The 19,945-nt window shown below is 35.5% G+C and overlaps 2 protein-coding genes and 1 long non-coding RNA gene across 4 annotated transcripts; all 3 read left to right on the top strand.

The window, feature by feature from the left end:
- Positions 1-4,870: 4,870 nt before the first annotated feature.
- On the top strand, positions 4,871-6,814 carry LOC127745435 (uncharacterized). The gene has a single exon (XM_052258136.1). The coding sequence runs from the start codon at positions 4,871-4,873 to the stop codon at positions 6,812-6,814; it is 1,944 nt and encodes a 647-aa protein (XP_052114096.1).
- Positions 6,815-10,618: 3,804 nt separating this feature from the next.
- LOC107477523 (purple acid phosphatase) lies at positions 10,619-14,600 on the top strand. Its single transcript, XM_052259502.1, has 9 exons — positions 10,619-10,733; positions 11,024-11,142; positions 11,415-11,615; positions 11,732-11,843; positions 12,339-12,568; positions 13,310-13,448; positions 13,545-13,765; positions 13,894-14,015; positions 14,399-14,600. Exons 1-9 carry the CDS (start codon positions 10,685-10,687, stop codon positions 14,598-14,600), a joined length of 1,395 nt encoding a protein of 464 aa, XP_052115462.1. The 5' UTR covers positions 10,619-10,684.
- Positions 14,601-17,554: 2,954 nt separating this feature from the next.
- LOC107477526 (uncharacterized) lies at positions 17,555-19,213 on the top strand. Of its 2 annotated transcripts, XR_008007319.1 has the most exons (6): positions 17,555-17,990; positions 18,127-18,213; positions 18,306-18,381; positions 18,482-18,556; positions 18,652-18,804; positions 18,953-19,213. It is a non-coding gene; the product is annotated as an uncharacterized LOC107477526 (long non-coding RNA). The 2 variants fall into 2 exon arrangements; XR_008007318.1 differs by having other exon boundaries at positions 18,652-19,213.
- The last annotated feature ends 732 nt before the right edge of the window (positions 19,214-19,945 follow it).

Here is a 19,945-nt window from a genome sequence, read left to right as displayed (position 1 = left end):
AAGGAGGAACTCACGGCAGGCATCAGCAAAATGGGTGTACAGCTGAGTTCAGAATCCATGTCTCCTGTACCGCACACGAAATGTCACAAATTTGTGTGTACTGCACACGAATTAGGATAACGGCTAGGCTATAAAAGCCCTTCGCCAGCAGAAGTAAACCCACATTTCTCACTCTCACTTCTTCTACCCTTCTTTCTTCTCCGAAAATTCCACTCTCACAGGAGCTACTTTCACTAATTTTTGGGTGTCATAATGGCATCTGAATATATTTATGTGGTCATATATCCTAATGGTGAAATTTCGTATACAGGTGAGGGAGTGACCTTTATGTGTGACGACCCACTTTGGATAATGATTTCTCCACAGTCGTGTCTGCAACAACTTAAAAATATGATTCTGATGAACACTGGGCTGATTGGAAAAAAGGAGATCAGTACGCTCATTTACAGGATGCTCGTTGCTGTAGCTAATTCGTTTACATATCAGAAGATGCATATTAAATCTGACCAGCACGTGTCGATGATGTTTTCATATCATCGTAGCATCGGAAGCATCTATTCGATGGAACTCTGCGTGGAGCTCCAAGATGTGGGGGGCAGCTCATCTAGTTCGAATAACGTGGAGGAAATGCGAAATTCCGGTGCTGGTGAAGGCATTCCATTTTTGGACATAGGTAGGGGTCGTAGTCCGTCCTTTAATGCCTTCGTGGCCCCCGCCCAGAATACAGAAATACCTGACCGATGTCCCTTCCCGAATGTCCATGTTGCATATCCGGAAGGAATGTCCATGTTGCATATCCGGAAGGAATGGCCGACGATATTGAGAATGATAGTGGAGAGAAAGCAGAGGTTGTTCCGGAAACCCAACCGGTTCAGGGCGAAAGGGTCATCCCAAGTGTTGTTAAACCGATCAATGTTGCAAGGGAGAATGCAATCTTTCCTTTTCTTGTCAAATGATCACACAAATTTGCAACTAGTGCTACATGAACATTAACAACACCGAATTTAATACATCACAACACAGATAACCGTAAAAAAGTTACAACCACGAACTACGACACCATAAAACATAATAAAGTACAAACGAAGGGAAAATACAACCATCGGACGATAACAAATAACTTTAAAACAATAACGTGAACTAGTGATGGTGTCCAGCATGTCCCAACCTCCCACCTGTACCACATGAAGGTGCTCGAGTGTCGCGGCGGGGACGTCCTGACTGTGCCTCCTCCCCTACATCATCAGCCCCCGCATATGATAAGCGACGGCCCTCTAACAACGATGGCTCGAACGGGTGCATCTGGGATCCGGCCGTGTCACCTACAGAAACAGATCTCCTCCTTCCGATAGGGGGGTGACTACCTGAATCAGACGGTCGAAGTGCAAGTCCTAAGTCGGTGGGTGTGCGTGGTGATTCCTGAGAAGGAATGAATTGATCTAGGCCATCAAATAAAGATGAAAAGTTTGTCCAACCAACTCGATCCATAGAGTCAATCAGGTCCTGTGTACCGCCCCCTGCGATGAACCACCCGCCTCGTAGGTACTATTGTAAGGCATATACTGATGGACCGTGGATGACTGAAAGGGATCCTCTGCAACGAACGGCTACGGGCAGTAGACATCTCCAGGGAAATTCACTTCCACCGGTGGATGATCCTGCTGACTCCAAACATTAACCTGACCTGGATCCGGAACTGGAGAGTTTGGGACCTGCATCTCATCAGCTCCGACAGCCTGATGTCTTCCACGGCGGGAACGATGGCGTCTCCTGTCCTGCGGAACTGCTGGTAGCTGAACGACTGGGCCTCTACCGTACTCTGCCGGAGCCCCTTGCGGAATATCATCTCCTCGGGGATCATGGAAGGCCTCCGGGGGTGACAGAAACCTCTTTGTTCTCGAGCAATACCACCTGTAATAATCATGACTGGGATGCAAGGTATCTGCCCTATCAATCTCTAGCCGATATGATACAGTCCGTCTGTTTGCCCATACTTCAAACCATGTCTGCAGGCGGATGGGCCACCATCCATCGTCGTTGCGAGCCGACTGGCGATGGAAGGTGTCTATGTTTAATGGAGGGTTCGGTGGACCCTGTTTGCCGCCAAATTGCCGCATGACTCTATCGATGTTAACAATCTCGATCCAGCGGAACAGAATAAGTGGCATGACCGCCGTATAGAAATCCCCATGCGGAGCACCAAGAAAGTTCGCAGGCACCCTCGACAAAATACGTGCATCCCTGTACGGCATCCACACAAACTACCAAATCCAAATGTCATTTACACAGGTAGACTAAATTTCATGGGACAAAACAATATCATGCGAGAGTGATGCAATAGGAATAGTTACCTCATCCACCTTCAAATTGTCCAACCTAAGCTGGTGCCTTTGTAAGCGTTGCTCGGCGTAGTCATTCTTTTCTCTCTTGCCCACCCACCTGCGAAAGAACAGAATAAAATTATAACCACATTTAAAAAATTACGCAGAGGAAATAAGAACACAAAGCACAAATACAGAACATATGGAAGAAAACTTATTACGTTGTAGCTAACGGAAACGTGTATGAGCTCGTCACGTCCGGTGCCCAGAAAGGAAGCCTGAAGTATATCCAAGACATCAATAGTGTATGACAACCAGACATTCCCTTGACATGTCCTCGAGAGTCAAGAGGCATTTGTTGCAGTCTACTCCTGAGCCACTTCAGTTTTATGTTATACTTCGTGGTCCCAACATGTCCGTCAGGAACTTCTCCAAGGAGTTCCTCACACCATTGCCAAATATCTCTCTGGTGGAACTTACTCCATGACCTCAGAGTGCCACTGACCGGTTCACCGTCGATTGGTAACCCCACCTGCATGGTAACATCCTCCAAAGTGATAGTACACTCACCCCATGGGAGGTGGAATGTATGGGTCTCAGGACGCCATCTTTCCACAAGAGCGCTAATCATTGGGTTGTCGTACTCAAAACGCTTTATTAGAGACGCATAATAGAAGCCGGCTCTTCTTAGATACGGCTCCAGCATCTGCCTCCTAATCTCCATACTCGGATCTGCTTCGTCTATAGAGAAAACATCGACCAGCGTGCCATGTGGAGTCAAGACACGTGCCGGCTGAAATTGAAATAGATCAAAATACAATTATATAGTTTAAAACAATTATTTAAATTATTAACAAAAAATTTTTTTTGTAATTAAAAAAAATAAACTCACCTTAACATGTAAATGAGCAGAAATGTGAAATTCATCCAACCTATTAAGATTTTCTTCCATATTAATTCCACTTCCACTCATTTTTTTAATAATTAAATTACTCCTCAACTTCTCTTTTTTTTCACCGAAGCAACCCACTACTTCACTTCTCTTTTTTTTACCTTCGCTTTGTCCCCTCCCCTCCCACAACCTCCTTTTATATGCTTCAAACTCACAACCCAACAATAAATTGCCTCACTTTCACCCAATGCATGCTCGTACGGGAACTGCAACACTGAGACTTGCTGCTTTGACTGCCCCCCCCATTTCGTGCCTGCCACACTTGAGGATGGCCATTTCGTGTGTGCCTCCCATGAAATGCCCAACTCGTGGATGACACACTTGATTTGGTTCATTTCGTGTGTGTCATCAGTGAAGTCCCCCATTTCGTGCTTGCCATGCGTGTAATGGTCCAATTCGTGGACACCAAGCTTGACATGCTCCATTTCCTTTGTGCCAGGAACGAAATGGTTTGTGTCAGTGTCATGATCCCATTTTGTGGACACCCTCCTTGATGTGTATACCATTTTCATTTCGTGGTTGCTCCTTGCGAGTTAGGAGTGCGCATTTACAGAAACATTTTCATCCATGCGCATTTCGGGAATTAAAGTTATCTCCATGCGTATTTACGTAAAAAAGCCCTAAACACTAAATTAAAAAATTTAAATTAATCTAATAACTAAATAAGAACAAAAAATAATAAATTATAATGGCTCCTACCATTTCTCTAATATTAATTGTAATAACTGATAACGAGGAAAATGAAACTAGGAACAAAATAATGCAGCATGTTGTTGTGCCCCAATAGGCCTATACGTTAGTTATTAATTGATGTGGCATTATATTGTGCAGGTGATCTTGGTCAAACATATAATTTAAGTAAAATTTTAGTGTTAATTTTTATAAAATATAAATAGATAGATAAATAAATTTTTAAAAAATAAAAAATTATTTATTATTATTCAATAAAACATAAAATAATAATTAAATAAATATATTTAAATATATCTAATTATAAAGTTAATTTATAATTTTATTTATATTTTTTATATTTTTATTCTCATTTATTCATTTTTTTATTTGTGAATCAAAAAACATCGCAATATGCCAATATCAACTAAACAAATGTTAAAAAAGAAACAAATTTAGGCGAAGACCAGCTGCTGCTGCTAGCAGGAGTTCCTCTACGAACTTTTTCCTTTTTTCATGGACAGGGTATCACTTTTTCAAGTGTAGCCAGATTGTAGTAGAGTAGATCAATAGTTTAATAGCATGTATAACAAGCTGTCCCACTTAGTAAATTAACATCAGTATTAGTTAGAGTAGAGTAAGGAATTTAGTCAGGCAGTTATCAAATGTGTGGCTCACATTGAGTGTATATATATCAGTTTACAATAATGAAATCATATCTTTTGCTTCTCTCTGCTATTTCACATTTTCTGAGTCTCCCTCTCTTGCGTGGAGCAACTCCTCTACCTCACCACCACGCTCTGCAACCGAACAGAGTTTTCACATGGTGCGGTGAGCGTGGAGTTGCAAAAAGAGTGTAACCACTCTGCGTAAGATCAAATCTTTGAGGAGATTTGTGTGAAGTAGTGCTTACACGATTCGATCATCAATGGAATCGAGCGTGGATGACGGAGAGGCGAATTCGGAGAACCAAGCGTTTTCGGCGAGCGATATGCAGAAATTCTCACGCATGATGGCCCAATTCAATGCGTTTCAAGCACAAGCGTCAAGATCCAACACGAATTTACTGCAAGATTCGTCTAGTCACTTCTATTTGCACCCTAGCGAAACCCCTGGAATTTCACTCACGGATGCTCCATTAACCACCTCGAACTACCATTCGTGGTCAAGGTTAGCGACACTTTCACTCAATGCGAAGAACAAACTCCGATTTATCGAGGGAACCCTAGTGAAGCCAGAGAGGGACGACCCTTCCTCCGGAGCCTGGGATCGCTGTAATACATTTGTTCTATCTTGGCTACACAGATCTCTCAGTCCAGAAATTCTCCAGAGCGTCTTATGGTGCAACAACGCTTACGAGCTATGGATGGACCTGAAGCACAGATTCGATCAAGGGGACCTGTTCAGAATTGCAGATCTGGAAGAAGAATTGTTTTCGTTGAGACAAGGTGAACTCACTATCACTTCTTACTATACTAAGTTGAAGAGTATTTGGGAGGAATTAGATGAGTTTAGACCTATTGCATTGTGTTCTTGCCTTCATAACTGTGAATGTGGAAAGAATCTTGAAATGATTAGAGAGCACAGAGAGCAGTCCCATGTAATTAGGTTCCTTCGAGGATTGAATGATCAATATGTGAATGTACGCTCCCAACTCATGCTTGTAACACCCTTACCAACTGTAGCAGCAGCCTTCTCCTCGCTTTTACAGCAAGAGAGACAATTGATGCACTCAATAGATCCTGAAGCAAGAATGATGGCAAATAATGTCAATACGAATGCATTTGGGACTTATCAGAATAATGGAAGTAGTTCAATTAGAGGAAGAGGTAGGGGCCGTGGGGGCAGAGGTAAAGGACATGGCCGAGGAACACCAAAATTATGCTCTCACTGTGGCAAGACTGGTCACCTAGTAGACACTTGTTATTACAAGCATGGATTCCCACCACACATGCAAAGGAATCAATTCAAAGGGAATACTGATGGCCCAAGTGCCATGAACTCAGTAAATTCCATAACTGCTGCGAGTAATGAAGAGAGCAGCATTGAACCTTTAATCCAGAAGGATGAAAGAGTCAGTCTTGATGGGTTGTTTTCGGATAAGAAAAAAGAAGCCCTATTTGCCTTGTTCCAACAACAATGTAGTGACCCCCCAAATAATGGAAATTTGGCATCTGTACATGCACCATCCGCAGGTACCTTCTATCTTTTATCAATTTCCAGCCATATTTTAAATTGTCATGACTGGATTTTGGATACAGGAGCTAGTGCTCATGTGTCATTCTCACTCGATTTCTTTCAATCCGTTAAAACAATAAAACCTGTTCAAGTCATAATGCCAAATGGTTCTAAAGTTGTCACAACCCTTTGTGGGACAATTTTCTTTTCAGCAAGTTTCTACTTGACTGATGTCTTATATATCCCTACTTTCAAGTATAATCTCATTTCAATTTCAAAAGCAGCTGATGCACTTTCTTGTTCCTTTTTGTTCAATGCACATGATTGTGAGATTCAGGAGCAACTTACCTTGAAGACGATTGGAGCTGCTGATCAAAAGGGGGGATTGTATACAATGCGGATCAAACCTGTTTTGGCAACAGCACCGGAACTGATGCATACAATAAAGGGTGATGTAGCTAAATCTGTGCCTCTTGTACACACACACAATATCATTCATACATTAGATGATGCAACACTTTGGCATCATCGTTTAGGACATATCTCATGTAATAAGATACAACAAATGAAAGTTGCATATCCATTCATTACATATCATAATAGTGATGTACCATGTTCTCCTGTCACTATGCAAAGCAGAAACGTTTGCCTTTTAATGAAAGTCACACCAAATCTGAAAATATTTTTGATCTAGTGCACATGGACATTTGGGGACCTATAGCTATACCATCTATTTCGGGCCACAAATATTTTCTCACAGTGGTTGAAGACAAAAGTAAATTCACTTGGCTATTTTTTTTGAAAAACAAATCTGAAGTCAGAAAATTGATTGAAAATTTTGTCCAACTTGTTGAAACTCAACACAATAGAGTCATTAAGTGCATTCGATCTGATAACGGTCAAGAATTTTTGATGCCCTCATTCTACCAAACCAAGGGTATTATACACCAAACCAGCTGTGTGAAAACTCCACAACAGAATGGGGTGGTAGAAAGGCGACATCAAGAAATCTTGAACGTAGCCAGGACACTCATCTTTAATTCAAACTTACCACTTTGTTTTTGGCACTATGCCGTGGCTCATGCCGTCCACATTTTAAATAGAACACCTCACATTAAAATAGCACCTTGTAGTCCCTATCAGGTCTTATATCATACCTTACCGGATATTAAACGCCTCAAGGTATTTGGTTGTTTGGTTTATGCATTAACTTTGGTTTCTCATAGAAGAAAGCTTGACGCTAGAGCTAGAAAATGTGTTTTCTTAGGATTTAAGTCAGGAACTAAAGGATATGTTCTGCTAGACACAAAAACCCGCGAGATAATAATCTCAAGGAATGTGAAGTTTTATGAATAGTTCTTCCCTTTCAAAAATACCACTGGTCCCATTTCTTTAAAAACAACTACTAACTATAAATCACATGAACATGTTGATCCTTTTCTCCACCATGATCCCACTTCGCATCCCTGCACTAATACACATTGGCTGGATAATATGGTGCTGCCGGCAGCTCTATATCCGCCCCCTAATCCGTCTCCATATTTTGATTACACTCACACACCAATGGCAGCATCTCACCTCACTCCTCATGCATCATCAACTACCACTAATCCACATCTTTCACCACATTCACATTTTTCACCACATTTGCATTCACAAAATTCTACTCATAGTCGCAATTTAGATACATCACACCCACCTATGCAGAATTCAGCACTGCCTAATGTGCAGCCAGAGGTGCGCCGATCCACTCGAATTAAACACAAACCTGCCTACCTTCAAGACTACCATTGTATGCAATCCACCACCACTGATCAACAGCCCTCCACTCAATGCCACAAAAAATATCCTCTCTCAAATTATGTGTGCTTGAATTCCCTTTCAGCAGGTCACAGGGCCTTCTCGACTGCTTTATCTACTAACATTGAACCACGAAGTTATGAGGAGGCAATCACTCATAGTTGTTGAAAGAAGGCAATTAGAGATGAACTCAATGCTCTTAAAGAAAACAAGACATGGGCACTGACTCCTCTACCCAAAGGAAAGAAGGCGATCGGTTGTAAATGGGTCTTTAAGACCAAGTTTAAGCCTAATGGTGAAGTTGAGCGACATAAAGCCAGATTGGTGGCGAAGGGATTCACCCAAACTGCTGGGTTCGATTTTTTTGATACGTTTAGTCCTGTGATTAAACTAACTACTTTGAGAGTCTTTCTCACCATTGCTTCGACTAAAAACTGGTTTGTGCATCAGCTCGATGTCAATACCGCGTTTTTACATGGTGACTTGCCCGAAGAAGTGTATATGAAGCCACCCTTAGGTCTTCAAGTCCCAATTGGTTCTGTCTGCAAATTACAACGCTCTTTGTACGGCCTCAAACAAGCCAGCCGCCAATGGCACCAGAAATTATGTTGCGTGCTCATTCAGTTTGGGTACTCTCAGTCCAAGGCCGATAGTTGTTTGTTTACCAAGTCCACCGCTGCATCATTCACTTGCATCCTTGTCTACGTGGATGACTTGGTTTTAGGCGGGAATGATCTTAGAGAGATTGAGAGAGTGAAACACTTGCTTGATGACAAGTTTAAAATCAAGGATCTTGGGGAATTAAAATTCTTCTTGGGGCTCGAATTCGCTAGAAGCCACAGAGGCATAGCAATGTATCAAAGAAAATACACATTGGACCTCCTTGAGAAATTTGGACTACAAGATACAAAACCAGTCACCACACCTATGGATTATACCACAAAATTGTCAAAGTCATTAGGGAATCAATTGCAGGATGTTTCTGCATACAGAAGACTGATTGGGCGGCTGATCTATCTGACAAATACTCGTCCAGACATATGTTTTGCGGTAAGTAAGCTAAGTCAATACCTGGACTGTGCAACGGATACCCACTTCAAGGCAGCACTCCATGTCCTGAGGTATCTCAAAGGTGCTCCAGCCAAAGGTGTTCTATTCTCAGCCTCAGACAACCTCAACTTGACAGCATTCTCTGACTCCGATTGGGCAGCTTGTCCCGATACTCGCCGGTCTGTGTCTGGATTTTGTTTTTTCCTTGGCAAGTCCCTGGTGTCATGGAGATGCAAGAAACAACAAACTATCGCGCACTCCTCTGCTGAAGCGGAGTATCGAGCAATGGCGCTCGCCATATGTGAAGGTACCTGGCTTTCTTTCCTTCTTCGAGATTTCCATGCAACACCTCCGACGCCAATTACCTTGTACTGCGACAACCAGTCTGCACTACATATCGCAGCCAATCCTGTTTTTCACGAACGAACGAAACATATCGAGATTGACTGCCACACTGTGCGAGAGAAGGTCCAAGAAGGCATTTTGAAGCTGCTCCCTGTTTCATCAGCAAATCAGGTTGCTGATATCTTGACTAAACCTCTAGCACCTAATCCCTTCTTGTCTTGTGAAGTCAAGTTGGGTCTAATCAATTTTCACACCCGCAACTTGTGGGGGGATGTAGCCAGATTGTAGTAGAGTAGATCAATAGTTTAATAGCATGTATAACAAGCTGTCCCACTTAGTAAATTAACAGCAGTATTAGTTAGAGTAGAGTAAGAAATTTAGTCAGGCAGTTATCAAATGTGTGGCTCACATTGAGTGTATATATATCAGTTTACAATAATGAAATCATACCTTTTGCTTCTCTCTACTATTTCACATTTTCTGAGTCTCCCTCTCTTACGTGGAGCAACTCCTCTACCTGACCACCACGCTCTGCAACCGAACAGTGTTTCCACATCAAGTAACGCAATTTTTTATTTGGTTAAAAAATATAAAAAAATTAATGTTTTTTAAATAAATAAATTTAAATTTTTAAAATAATAAATTAAATTTTAAGTTATATTATATTTTAATTGAATAATTATATAAAATAATATATAAATTGTTAAATAAATAAATATTTTACAAAATATTTGTAATATAAATAATTTATTTCTCAGCGCGCATCACATCGTGGGAGTCTGTTCTAGTTTTATTAAAATCGTGATTTTTCCAATTTCAAAATGTCTTTTTACTTTAAAGAGATCATTAACAAAAGAAAAAATATAAGGAACCAAAAGCTTATCAGCCAAAAACTAAAACTTATAAAAACCTTCATCTTTTCTCTCACATTAACCTATCCACCTCCAACAATCACAAATTCGAAAAATATATAAAAAAACATTAATTTAATATGAAAAAGAAACATTCTGATACTTAGTAGAAGAAACATCCATATATATTAACTCGTAGAGATTTTAAATTCATCCAAAGGTAGACTGATATGCTTTTGGTTCACTAGCTTTACTTTAAATGTCATTTATAAACATATGACTTGTGCCAGCCGTTAATGAAGATTTAAGGCTTATAAAAACTTACATGGTCTGAAATCTGAATGACAAGTAAGTAAAACTCTCTCTTGATCCCAAGCGACACAATAGAGTATATATAATATAATATAATATTCAACTCAACCTTAGCATATTGCATTACATTGCATCCCATTATTCTATTCTATTCATACAACTGTTCTTCTTGTCTGAACCGTTTTATCCTGTCTTCGAAGAAAACGATGTATGACAATGATTTCCTTGGAAGGCTCTCCTCGTACACATTGTTTCGTTAGTTTACCTCTAATTAATCTGGATATTCCTCCCAAATCCCAATGTCAATAAGCTATTAACCAACATTTTATTCCTCCTAATTAATATGCCATTTACCAACATTTAGTTACTAAACTGTCTAAACATATATATGTGGCTATATATGATTATAAATAAACCCGTATTAAGAACTGTGGTGTTAAATTTATGAGAGGTGTATGTTAGAGAGTTTGAGAAAATGGGAATTTTGGGTTCCCCTAGTTTTGTAACATTAGCCTTGGCTTTGTGTTTGCTTCTGAATGTGGCAGCTTTGTGTAGTAGTGGAGGTGTAACCAGCAGTTATGTTAGAAAAGTGGAGAAGACTCTGGATATGCCACTAGATAGTGATGTCTTTGCTATACCTCCTGGTTATAATGCTCCACAGCAAGTACTTTTCTTCCATCCCTTTTATTTTAGTCAATTAGATATATAATCATATATGTATTTTTATTTAGAGTTTAATTTTGATATATTGACAGTGTAAAACTACTTTACATTAATAATACATTAAAATTAAATTTTTAAAATTTTTAAGATAAATGATTTTATGATATAATATACCAATTTCTATCATTAAAATGTTTAAAGTTTGATACAAACGAATTTTAGCATAAGACAAAAATAAATATATGCATAATCATTCACGCTTTAAATATAAAGGTTCATATAACACAAGGTGACCTTAATGGGAAAGCAACATTAGTGTCATGGGTGACAATGGATGAACCAGGGTCCAATGAAGTGCGTTACTGGAGTGAAAACAGCAAGCAAAAGAAGCTTGCTAAAGGAAAATATGTTACGTACACATTCTTCAATTACACTTCTGGTTTTATTCATCAATGCACCATCACCAATTTGGAGGTACTACTTCAGCTCTCTATTATTCCATTGCACTCCATCTTATATATATTTGTAGCAATTTCAGAAAGAGAAAAGTGTCATTTGTGTTATCATATATATGCTTCAATTTTGGGCAGTATAACACCAAATATTACTATGAAGTTGGACTTTTGAACACAACAAGGCAGTTTTGGTTTGTGACTCCTCCTCAAGTTGGTCCTGATGTGCCATATACATTTGGTCTCATAGGTAAATTCAATTTATTTATATTTCTTAAATTTTATAGAAATTAATTTTTAAATAGTTGTTTAGTTGGTATATTAAATGGGTGGTTGAAGTAATATACAAAAATATGGGTTGACCTGTTTTACGTCACAGAAGAAAATATATACCTATAAAATGTAAAATAAAACAAAATATTGTTTTTCGTAACTTGGAAAAGTTTAAGTCCATGTTTCTGAAATGAACATGCATGACCCATTTTGAGAAATTTCACATTTTTTTAAGTTATATACAAATTTTTAGCCTAAATGTTACTCTCTAATTTTAAAAAATCTTATCTTAATCTTGCTTTTGGATGGTTAATAAGTGAAAATAAACTGATATGGTAGTCATGTTATAATATTAATAGTAATAACTAATAACCAAGAAAATGAAATTAGGAACAAAATAATGCTGCATTTTATTTTGCCCCCAATAGGCCTATACGTTAGTTATTAATTGATGTGGCATTATATTGTGCAGGTGATCTTGGTCAAACATATGATTCAAATAAAACTCTTACTCACTATGAAATGAACCCAAGAAAAGGACAAGCTTTGATGTTTGTTGGAGACCTTTCTTATGCAGATCATTACCCTTATCATGATAATGTTAGGTGGGATACTTGGGGAAGATTTATAGAAAGGAGTGTTGCTTATCAACCATGGATTTGGGTTGCAGGCAACCATGAACTTGATTTTGCTCCAGAACTTGTAAGCCTTCTCTCATAATCCTAACTGAATTCCTTGCATTTGATCCAAAATGAAACTCTCTAGTTGGCTTAACCACCTATGTTATTAGAAATTTTTTGAGTACAAACATTTGATTAGATAACATTATGCATGTTGTTTATACATTAGCAGTGCATAACAATTAAAATTTTGGTTTAACTCATAATTACATGAATTTACCAATTAAGTGACCTATAGCGTATCAATGTACAGAATCACAATTCATTTATAAGAATATTATATGTATACTTCCCACATAACATACTTTACATTGTTGTATCATGTACCATATACCCAATTTCATAAAAAAAGGAGTTTGGTGCACAAACATCTCATGTTAACACAGAATCTAAAGAAGGACCACATCCAAAGTGTGTAATGTATGCAACCTAACCTAATAAGTAATAGGTGGAAACTCAGGTGTAGTCGATTTCACGTGAAGTTGAGATTTGAGAGCCGTTAGATGATTTGACTGATTTGACTAAATTTTTATCTAACAGCTCTCAAATATCAATTTCACGTGAAGTCGACTTCACCTGAATTTTCACCTAAGTAGTAACACATAGTGGCTATTTTTATGGCTTGAACCTGTAAGTCTGTAACCTTGAGGTCAAACCAAGACAACTCAACCGTTTCTCTATGGCTACCCTTCAACATATACCCGTTTCTATGGCTCTCATTTTCTAGTAAAGTTTTGATACAAATAGATAATTTCTTTTGCAGGGTGAAAGTGTACCTTTCAAGCCATATACACATAGGTATCATGTTCCTTATAGAGCGTCACAGAGTACAGCACCCTTTTGGTATTCTATCAAGAGAGCATCAGCACATATTATTGTATTGGCCTCATATTCAGCTTATGGTAATCATATAATTACATCATTTTTAATAATTTGCTAAATAAAACTTTGTATAAAAAATAGTTTCAGTAACTAACACAATTTTTTTTTTCCTTTAGGGAAATATACACCACAATACACATGGCTAGAACAAGAGCTATCAAAAGTTAATAGAACAGAGACTCCATGGTTGATTGTTCTCTTGCATTCACCTTGGTATAACAGCTACAACTACCACTACATGGAAGGTGAATCAATGAGAGTAATGTTTGAGCCCTGGTTTGTGCAGCACAAGGTTGATGTCGTGTTCGCTGGCCACGTTCATGCCTATGAACGATCTGTAAGTGACAAAATATAATTTCTCAAAATAAACTAAGCCTATTGAATTTTGAGTGTGACACTAATTAAATAAGTCTAATTAAACCTCAAACATTGCACTTCAAATTTGATATATGTTTATGTTTGAAGGAACGTGTGTCCAATATTGCATACAACATTACGAACCGTCGATGCATTCCTGTGAAAGATAACTCAGCTCCAGTATATATAACCATTGGTGATGGAGGAAACATTGAAGGCTTGGCAAACAAGTAAGTTCTATACATACATAATGATTCACGTATGGGAATCATACAAAAATTTAAGATTCAGCAATTTTAATTTATATTAGTAACCTAATACTTTTAGTTTAACAGTCCAATAACATACTTTTAGTCAATATTTTTAAATATTATTGACTAACGGTTGGTCACTACTGATATGATAATGGTTAGTTGCTCTTTTCCTTATAAAAATATCAATCACTTTAAAAATTTAATACATTAAAAATTCAATGTATTTGGATATCGTTTTTCTAAAAACACATTGAATTGTTAATATATTATTAAACCTCTAAAGCGACATATATTTTAGAACGAAAAAAGTAATTATTATTGTGACAATATCTAATATGATCGTTATTTTAAAAATGCAGCATGACAAAACCACAACCAGATTACTCAGCATACAGAGAAGCAAGCTTTGGACACGCCATTTTTGACATAAAAAACAGAACTCATGCTTACTATAGTTGGCATAGGAATCAAGATGGATATGCTGTGGAAGCTGATTCCATGTGGTTTTTTAATAGATATTGGTATCCTGTTGATGATTCCACAACTCATGTATCATATTAAGTCACGGATGTACCTGTATTTTATTTTATTTTTAAGAATAATTATATTATATTATGTTATCCTCAGTGTTAAGTAGGATTTTTTTTAAATATATAATTTAAATATTTTGTTTATGGATATAGATTATTTATAGCATATTTATTTATTTTTATTTTTTTTACTTATTTTGTTTACAGTGTAAACGAATTAAGACACGATTTTATTCGACTTTATTTCGTTTGCAAACGAGATATATTTAATTTGAAAAATTATACCTATCTCATTTAAAAACGAAATAAATTTACAATTATTCCGTTTACACGTTAAACAAAATATGTGTATTTGTAAATATAAAAATATAATATTTAAAAATAATAAAAAAATATTAATAATTTAATTTGGACTAATTTAAAAAATAAAAGTTAATATATTTTGTTACTATTTAAATCGATTTTAATTAATTTATATCTTATCTATATTTTGATTTTTAAATTAATAACTTTATTTGTTTATACCGGCCTCTTAAAAATAGAACATTTCAAAAATAACATGGAAGATGAACGATTTTAGAATAATATGAGCTATTTTAATTCACTAATTAGTGGGCGACTATCTATTTAAAATAAGCACAATATTTTTTTAAAAACTAACACATTTAAATTAGTACTAAAAAAATAAAAAATATATAAAAATTTTAAAAATTTTGTTATATTAAAAATTTAATTTACTATCAACGTACACACATATTAAAATTAAATTGTTATAAAAACTAATACATTTGAATTAGTATTAAAAAGAGTATGTGAAAAATTTTAAAAATTATTAGATTAAAAATTTTAAATTTAAATTATATATCGTTGAAATTTTATTTATCAAAATTTTTAATATCTTTATTCTTTTTTAATACTAATTTAAATACGTTGTTTTCTAAAAAATAATGTGCTGATTTTAAATGAACAATTTTAAATTATATGATACTAATAAATGAGTTAAAATCGTTATTTTTTCTATTATTTTAAAATTGTTTATCTTTTATATTATTTGAAACTGTCTATTTTTTCTATTGTTTTAAACTTTCCATTTGTAAGAGTTCAGTATAATAACATGTGTTTTTAGATTAGAACTCTAACATGCCTTATTTTTTTTTTGTTTTTCACGGTATCCCTCAACTCGACAGGCTAAAGATTAATTCGTCACGGTAGTGAGCTCTATTTAAGGACTTACTACTGGCCAATGGGTTGCTGCATGCACAAGGTGGAATTCGAACCCCCGACACTTACTTAAGCGGACTAGTGAGCTAACACTACTCAACCCAACTTGGTTCTCTAACATGCCTTATTTATAATTGACTCACTAACATGAATATTTCTCCTAAATCTTAATATTCTATTATTTTAAAATTAGTATTTATTTGACTTTGTCTCATTTGCAAATGAGATATATAGAATTTGAAAAAATACACGTATCTCGTTTAAAAACGAAATAAATTCATAATTATCTCGTTTACATTATAAACGAGATATTTGTATTTATAAATATAAAAATAAAATTTTTGAAAATAATGAATAATATTAATAATTTAATTTGGATCAATTTAAAAAATAAAAATTGATATATTTTGTTATTGTTTAAATCAATTTTAATTAATTTATATCTCATCTAATTTAAATTAATAACTTTATTTGTTTATACTGAACTCTTAAAAATAGAACGTTTCAAAAATAATATGGTTTTAAATAATAGAGAAGATAAATGATTTCAAAATAATAGGAGAGATGAGCAGTTTTAACTCACTACTTAGTGATAAGGGTTTGAGTTACCAAACCGGACCGAAAATTACCATAAAATCGAACCGAAAATTACAACAACCGATTTAAAAACAACAAAAAAATTGATTTTTTTACAAAACCAATCGGTTTGGTTTGGTTTTTGGTTGGCTCAATAGAAACCGAACCGAACCGAAGATATGCATACATTTCAATATTTTAACCATTTTAACCTTTAACCTTTAACCTAACAACAAAAATCCCCAACTCCAAGGCCCAAGTCACTCAGCGTCTCTTAAGCTCTCGGCGCCTTCCCTAATCCTAAGTCCCTAACCCCTCATTTTTCACTTTTGAATTCTCCATTCTGTGTTTGTTTTATGTCTATGTGTGTTTGTTTTATGTGTATTGTTTAGTTGTTCGAATTGATTAAAAACGTATCGAATTTGGATGTGATGTAGTCTTATTATTTTAGTTTATTGACTATTTTAAACCTCTAGTTATTGTGATTCATATTCTGCTCATTAGGAATTAAAAACAGAAAAATCGACCAAACTAAACCACTATTAGTTCGGTTCGATTGCCATAAAAACAGCAAATCGAACGGTTGTATATCTATAAGAACCAAACATATCGGTTCGGTTAATTTTTGGTCTAAAATCGAACCAAACCAAACCGATAATACTCCTACTTAGTGAGTGATTGGACCATTTAGAATTGCCCATTTAAAATTAGTACAATATTTTTTATAAACTAACACATTTAAATTAATACTCAAAAAAATAAAAAATATAAAAAAATTAAAAAATTTTGTTATATTAAAAATAGAATTTCGTACCAATGTACACATATTAAAAACTAAATTGTTATAGAAATCAACACATTTGAATTAGTATTCAAAAAGAGTACAAGAAAAAATTTAAAAATTGTTATATTAAAAATTTTAAATTTAAATTAGTTTTAATTACTCTATTGGTCTCTATAGTTTCGCGAAATTTTCAATTAGGTCCTTATATTTTTTTTCCTTTTAATTAGGTCCTATATCTTTTTTTTTCAATTAAGTCCCTACCATGAATATAACGTTTAAGATAACGGAATATTCTATTTAAAAAATGAATATTCTTCTGAATTAATTAGAGTAGCTAGTTGAACATACATCTATTTTTTTAAAATACCAAAAAAACTCCTCATATTTTATCCCAAATAAAAAAACCCTATCCAGCCCTAATTTGCTCTCCGAAGGTCGTGTGCCCTACGCTTCTTCTCCATCGGTCCCTAGTCTTCATCCATAGTCGTCGTCGTCGTCCGTGGCGGAGGCTAGGTGGTCGGCCGTCTGTCGCATCCTTCTCCCTGCGCTGCTCTGTTCTGCGTCGCTCTGTTTTGTGGTCTTCTGCGTTGTTTGCCCGTCGAAGCCCTCACCGTGCCTCGCCTCGCGTCACCTTGCTGCGCCGCGTCTCGCCTCACCGTGCCGCGTGGCTTACTTTCTTGTTCTATTACACTCTTTGTAACCCTTGAAGCGAATTTTGTGTTGCCGTTCTGTACAGGTGGAGGCAATATTAGACAAGGAGAATTTCACTTTGGAAGAGCTTCTTGTTGAAGAGGAGGTGATCCAAGAATGCAAGGCCGTAAACAGTCGACTCGTCAACTTGTATGTCTCATTTCCCTTCTAGAAACAAATTTCATAGTGTTGTACATATTTTTCATGCTTACCCAATTTTCATGTCCATCATTTGCATATGATTCAACAAAATTAATTGATAATTTGCCATTTTCCTCTTCTTTAGTCTGAGAGATCGAGCTCAGGTTGAACAGTTGTTACGCTACATTATTGAAGAACCACTAGAAGATGCTAAAAGCAAACAAACCTTCAAGTAAGCAGTAATAGTAGAATTTGTTGCTAAAGTACTTCATAATCACTGCTTAAGCCTTCTTGCTTACATTTGATCATCTTTCTTGTCATTAGGTTTTCATTCATTTCGTGCGAGATTTTTACATGTGAAATTGACGTCATTTTAAAGACCTTGGTGGAGGAAGAAGAGGTTTCTATTTCATTACATAAATGAAATTTCTATTTGAGTTTGAATTCATGCAGAAATTTATTACTGTATCGATTTTCCTTTCATATTCTTGTACATTCAGCTGATGAACTTATTATTCTCCTTCTTGGAGCCTAATCGTTCTCATAGCACCTTGTTGACTGGCTACTTTAGCAAGGTATATGTTTGACAAAGTTTCAGCTTCAGCTTACAAGGATAATATTTTGTAGTTGTGGCTTATCTGATAATATATTTGGCTCATTGTGATTTCAGCATTTGATATTAAAGTTGGCTCATTGTGATTTTAGCATTTGGTCTAAAGTTTGGAGATTGATAAGTTTCAAAATATGGAAAAGGAATGAAACTAGAAATGTCAGTGATTTCCTGCTGTAGCTCCTCCGTTGTGATTTCATCGATGAAGGACAAGTAATATTTATTGATTAAGACATTAATTTTTGCTGGTTCTGTGATTCATTGGGAAAACAACTTGAAGAGTACATGGGATTTGAGCTTTTTCACATACTGCAAGATTTATTCTATTATGTTTTAATTGAGAGTGATATGTTGGTTGCAGGTGTTCTCTTTGCTGGAGACTTAGGAAGAAAATATCCTTTTGGAACATAAGTATGAAATCTAAGTCGAACTTCTATCTTTATGAGGGTCTAAAAGTTTAATTCAGCTTTGTACAAAAGCATGCATGAAACACCTTGCTATGGTGAAGAATCTTTAAGTCAATTTTCCAGTTAGAATGTTATACCAGACTTTACAAGTAGAGATAGATATAATTGTTTGGTCTAAGTAGATATTGAATAGAGTATAGTTATGTTCATGAATTATTTTTACCATGTTTTAGTCTAGATTGTAGATCATAAATTTAATGTATTTAGAAATTTTCAATATGTACATTGTAAATGTTGTGGTATTTATTTGAAAAATTAATCTTTACTCAATTCCTTTTATATTTTGTAGAAATATAATTATTTATGAAAATTTAGTTTTAATAGTGATTAATCTGAAATTAGTAAAAATCTATAATTATAAAATTAGGAACAATGACCGAGTTAGTGACCGATTTAGATTTTTAGTTCAGAAATTAGCGGCTAAAGGTTCAGCGACCGATTTTCAAGAAAAATCAATCACTAAATCGGTCGTTATTCCGGTAATTTCTTGTAGTGTGAATAGGGATTATAGGAATATCTTTTATTGAATATTTATAGTTTTACTAAATTTTCAATTAGGTCCCTATACTTTTTTTTCTTTTCAATTTGGTCCCTAAGGGTATACAAGTAATTTCACAATTCACTAACATTTTTTTTGACGTTTAACGTTAATAGGGACTAAATTGAAAAAAAAATTAACGTATAGGGACCCAATTAAAAAGAAAAAAGTATAGGGACCTAATTGAGAATTTTGCGAAACTATAAAGATCAACAGAGTAATTAAACCTTTAAATTATATATAGTTAAAATTTTATTTATCAAAATTTTTATTTTTTGATTCTTTTTGAATAATAATTTAAATAGGTTGGTTTCTAAAAAAATAATGTGCTAAATTTAAATAGGCAATT

Source organism: Arachis duranensis, chromosome 3 (genome assembly GCF_000817695.3).
Source record: "Arachis duranensis cultivar V14167 chromosome 3, aradu.V14167.gnm2.J7QH, whole genome shotgun sequence".
NCBI lineage: Eukaryota > Viridiplantae > Streptophyta > Magnoliopsida > Fabales > Fabaceae > Arachis > Arachis duranensis.
Note: the sequence above shows the minus strand (reverse complement) of the source record. Positions and strands in the feature narration are given on the sequence as shown.

Bases quoted from the DNA above. Each gene is read 5' to 3' on its own strand.
- LOC127745435 (XM_052258136.1), top strand. From the start codon at position 4,871: ATGGAATCGAGCGTGGATGACGGAGAGGCGAATTCGGAGAACCAAGCG.
- LOC107477523 (XM_052259502.1), top strand. From the start codon at position 10,685: ATGTATGACAATGATTTCCTTGGAAGGCTCTCCTCGTACACATTGTTT. The intron at 10,734-11,023 runs GTTAGTTTACCT...TGAATGTGGCAG, and splicing joins CTCCTCGTACACATTGTTTC to CTTTGTGTAGTAGTGGAGGT. The intron at 14,016-14,398 runs GTAAGTTCTATA...TTAAAAATGCAG, and splicing joins ATTGAAGGCTTGGCAAACAA to CATGACAAAACCACAACCAG.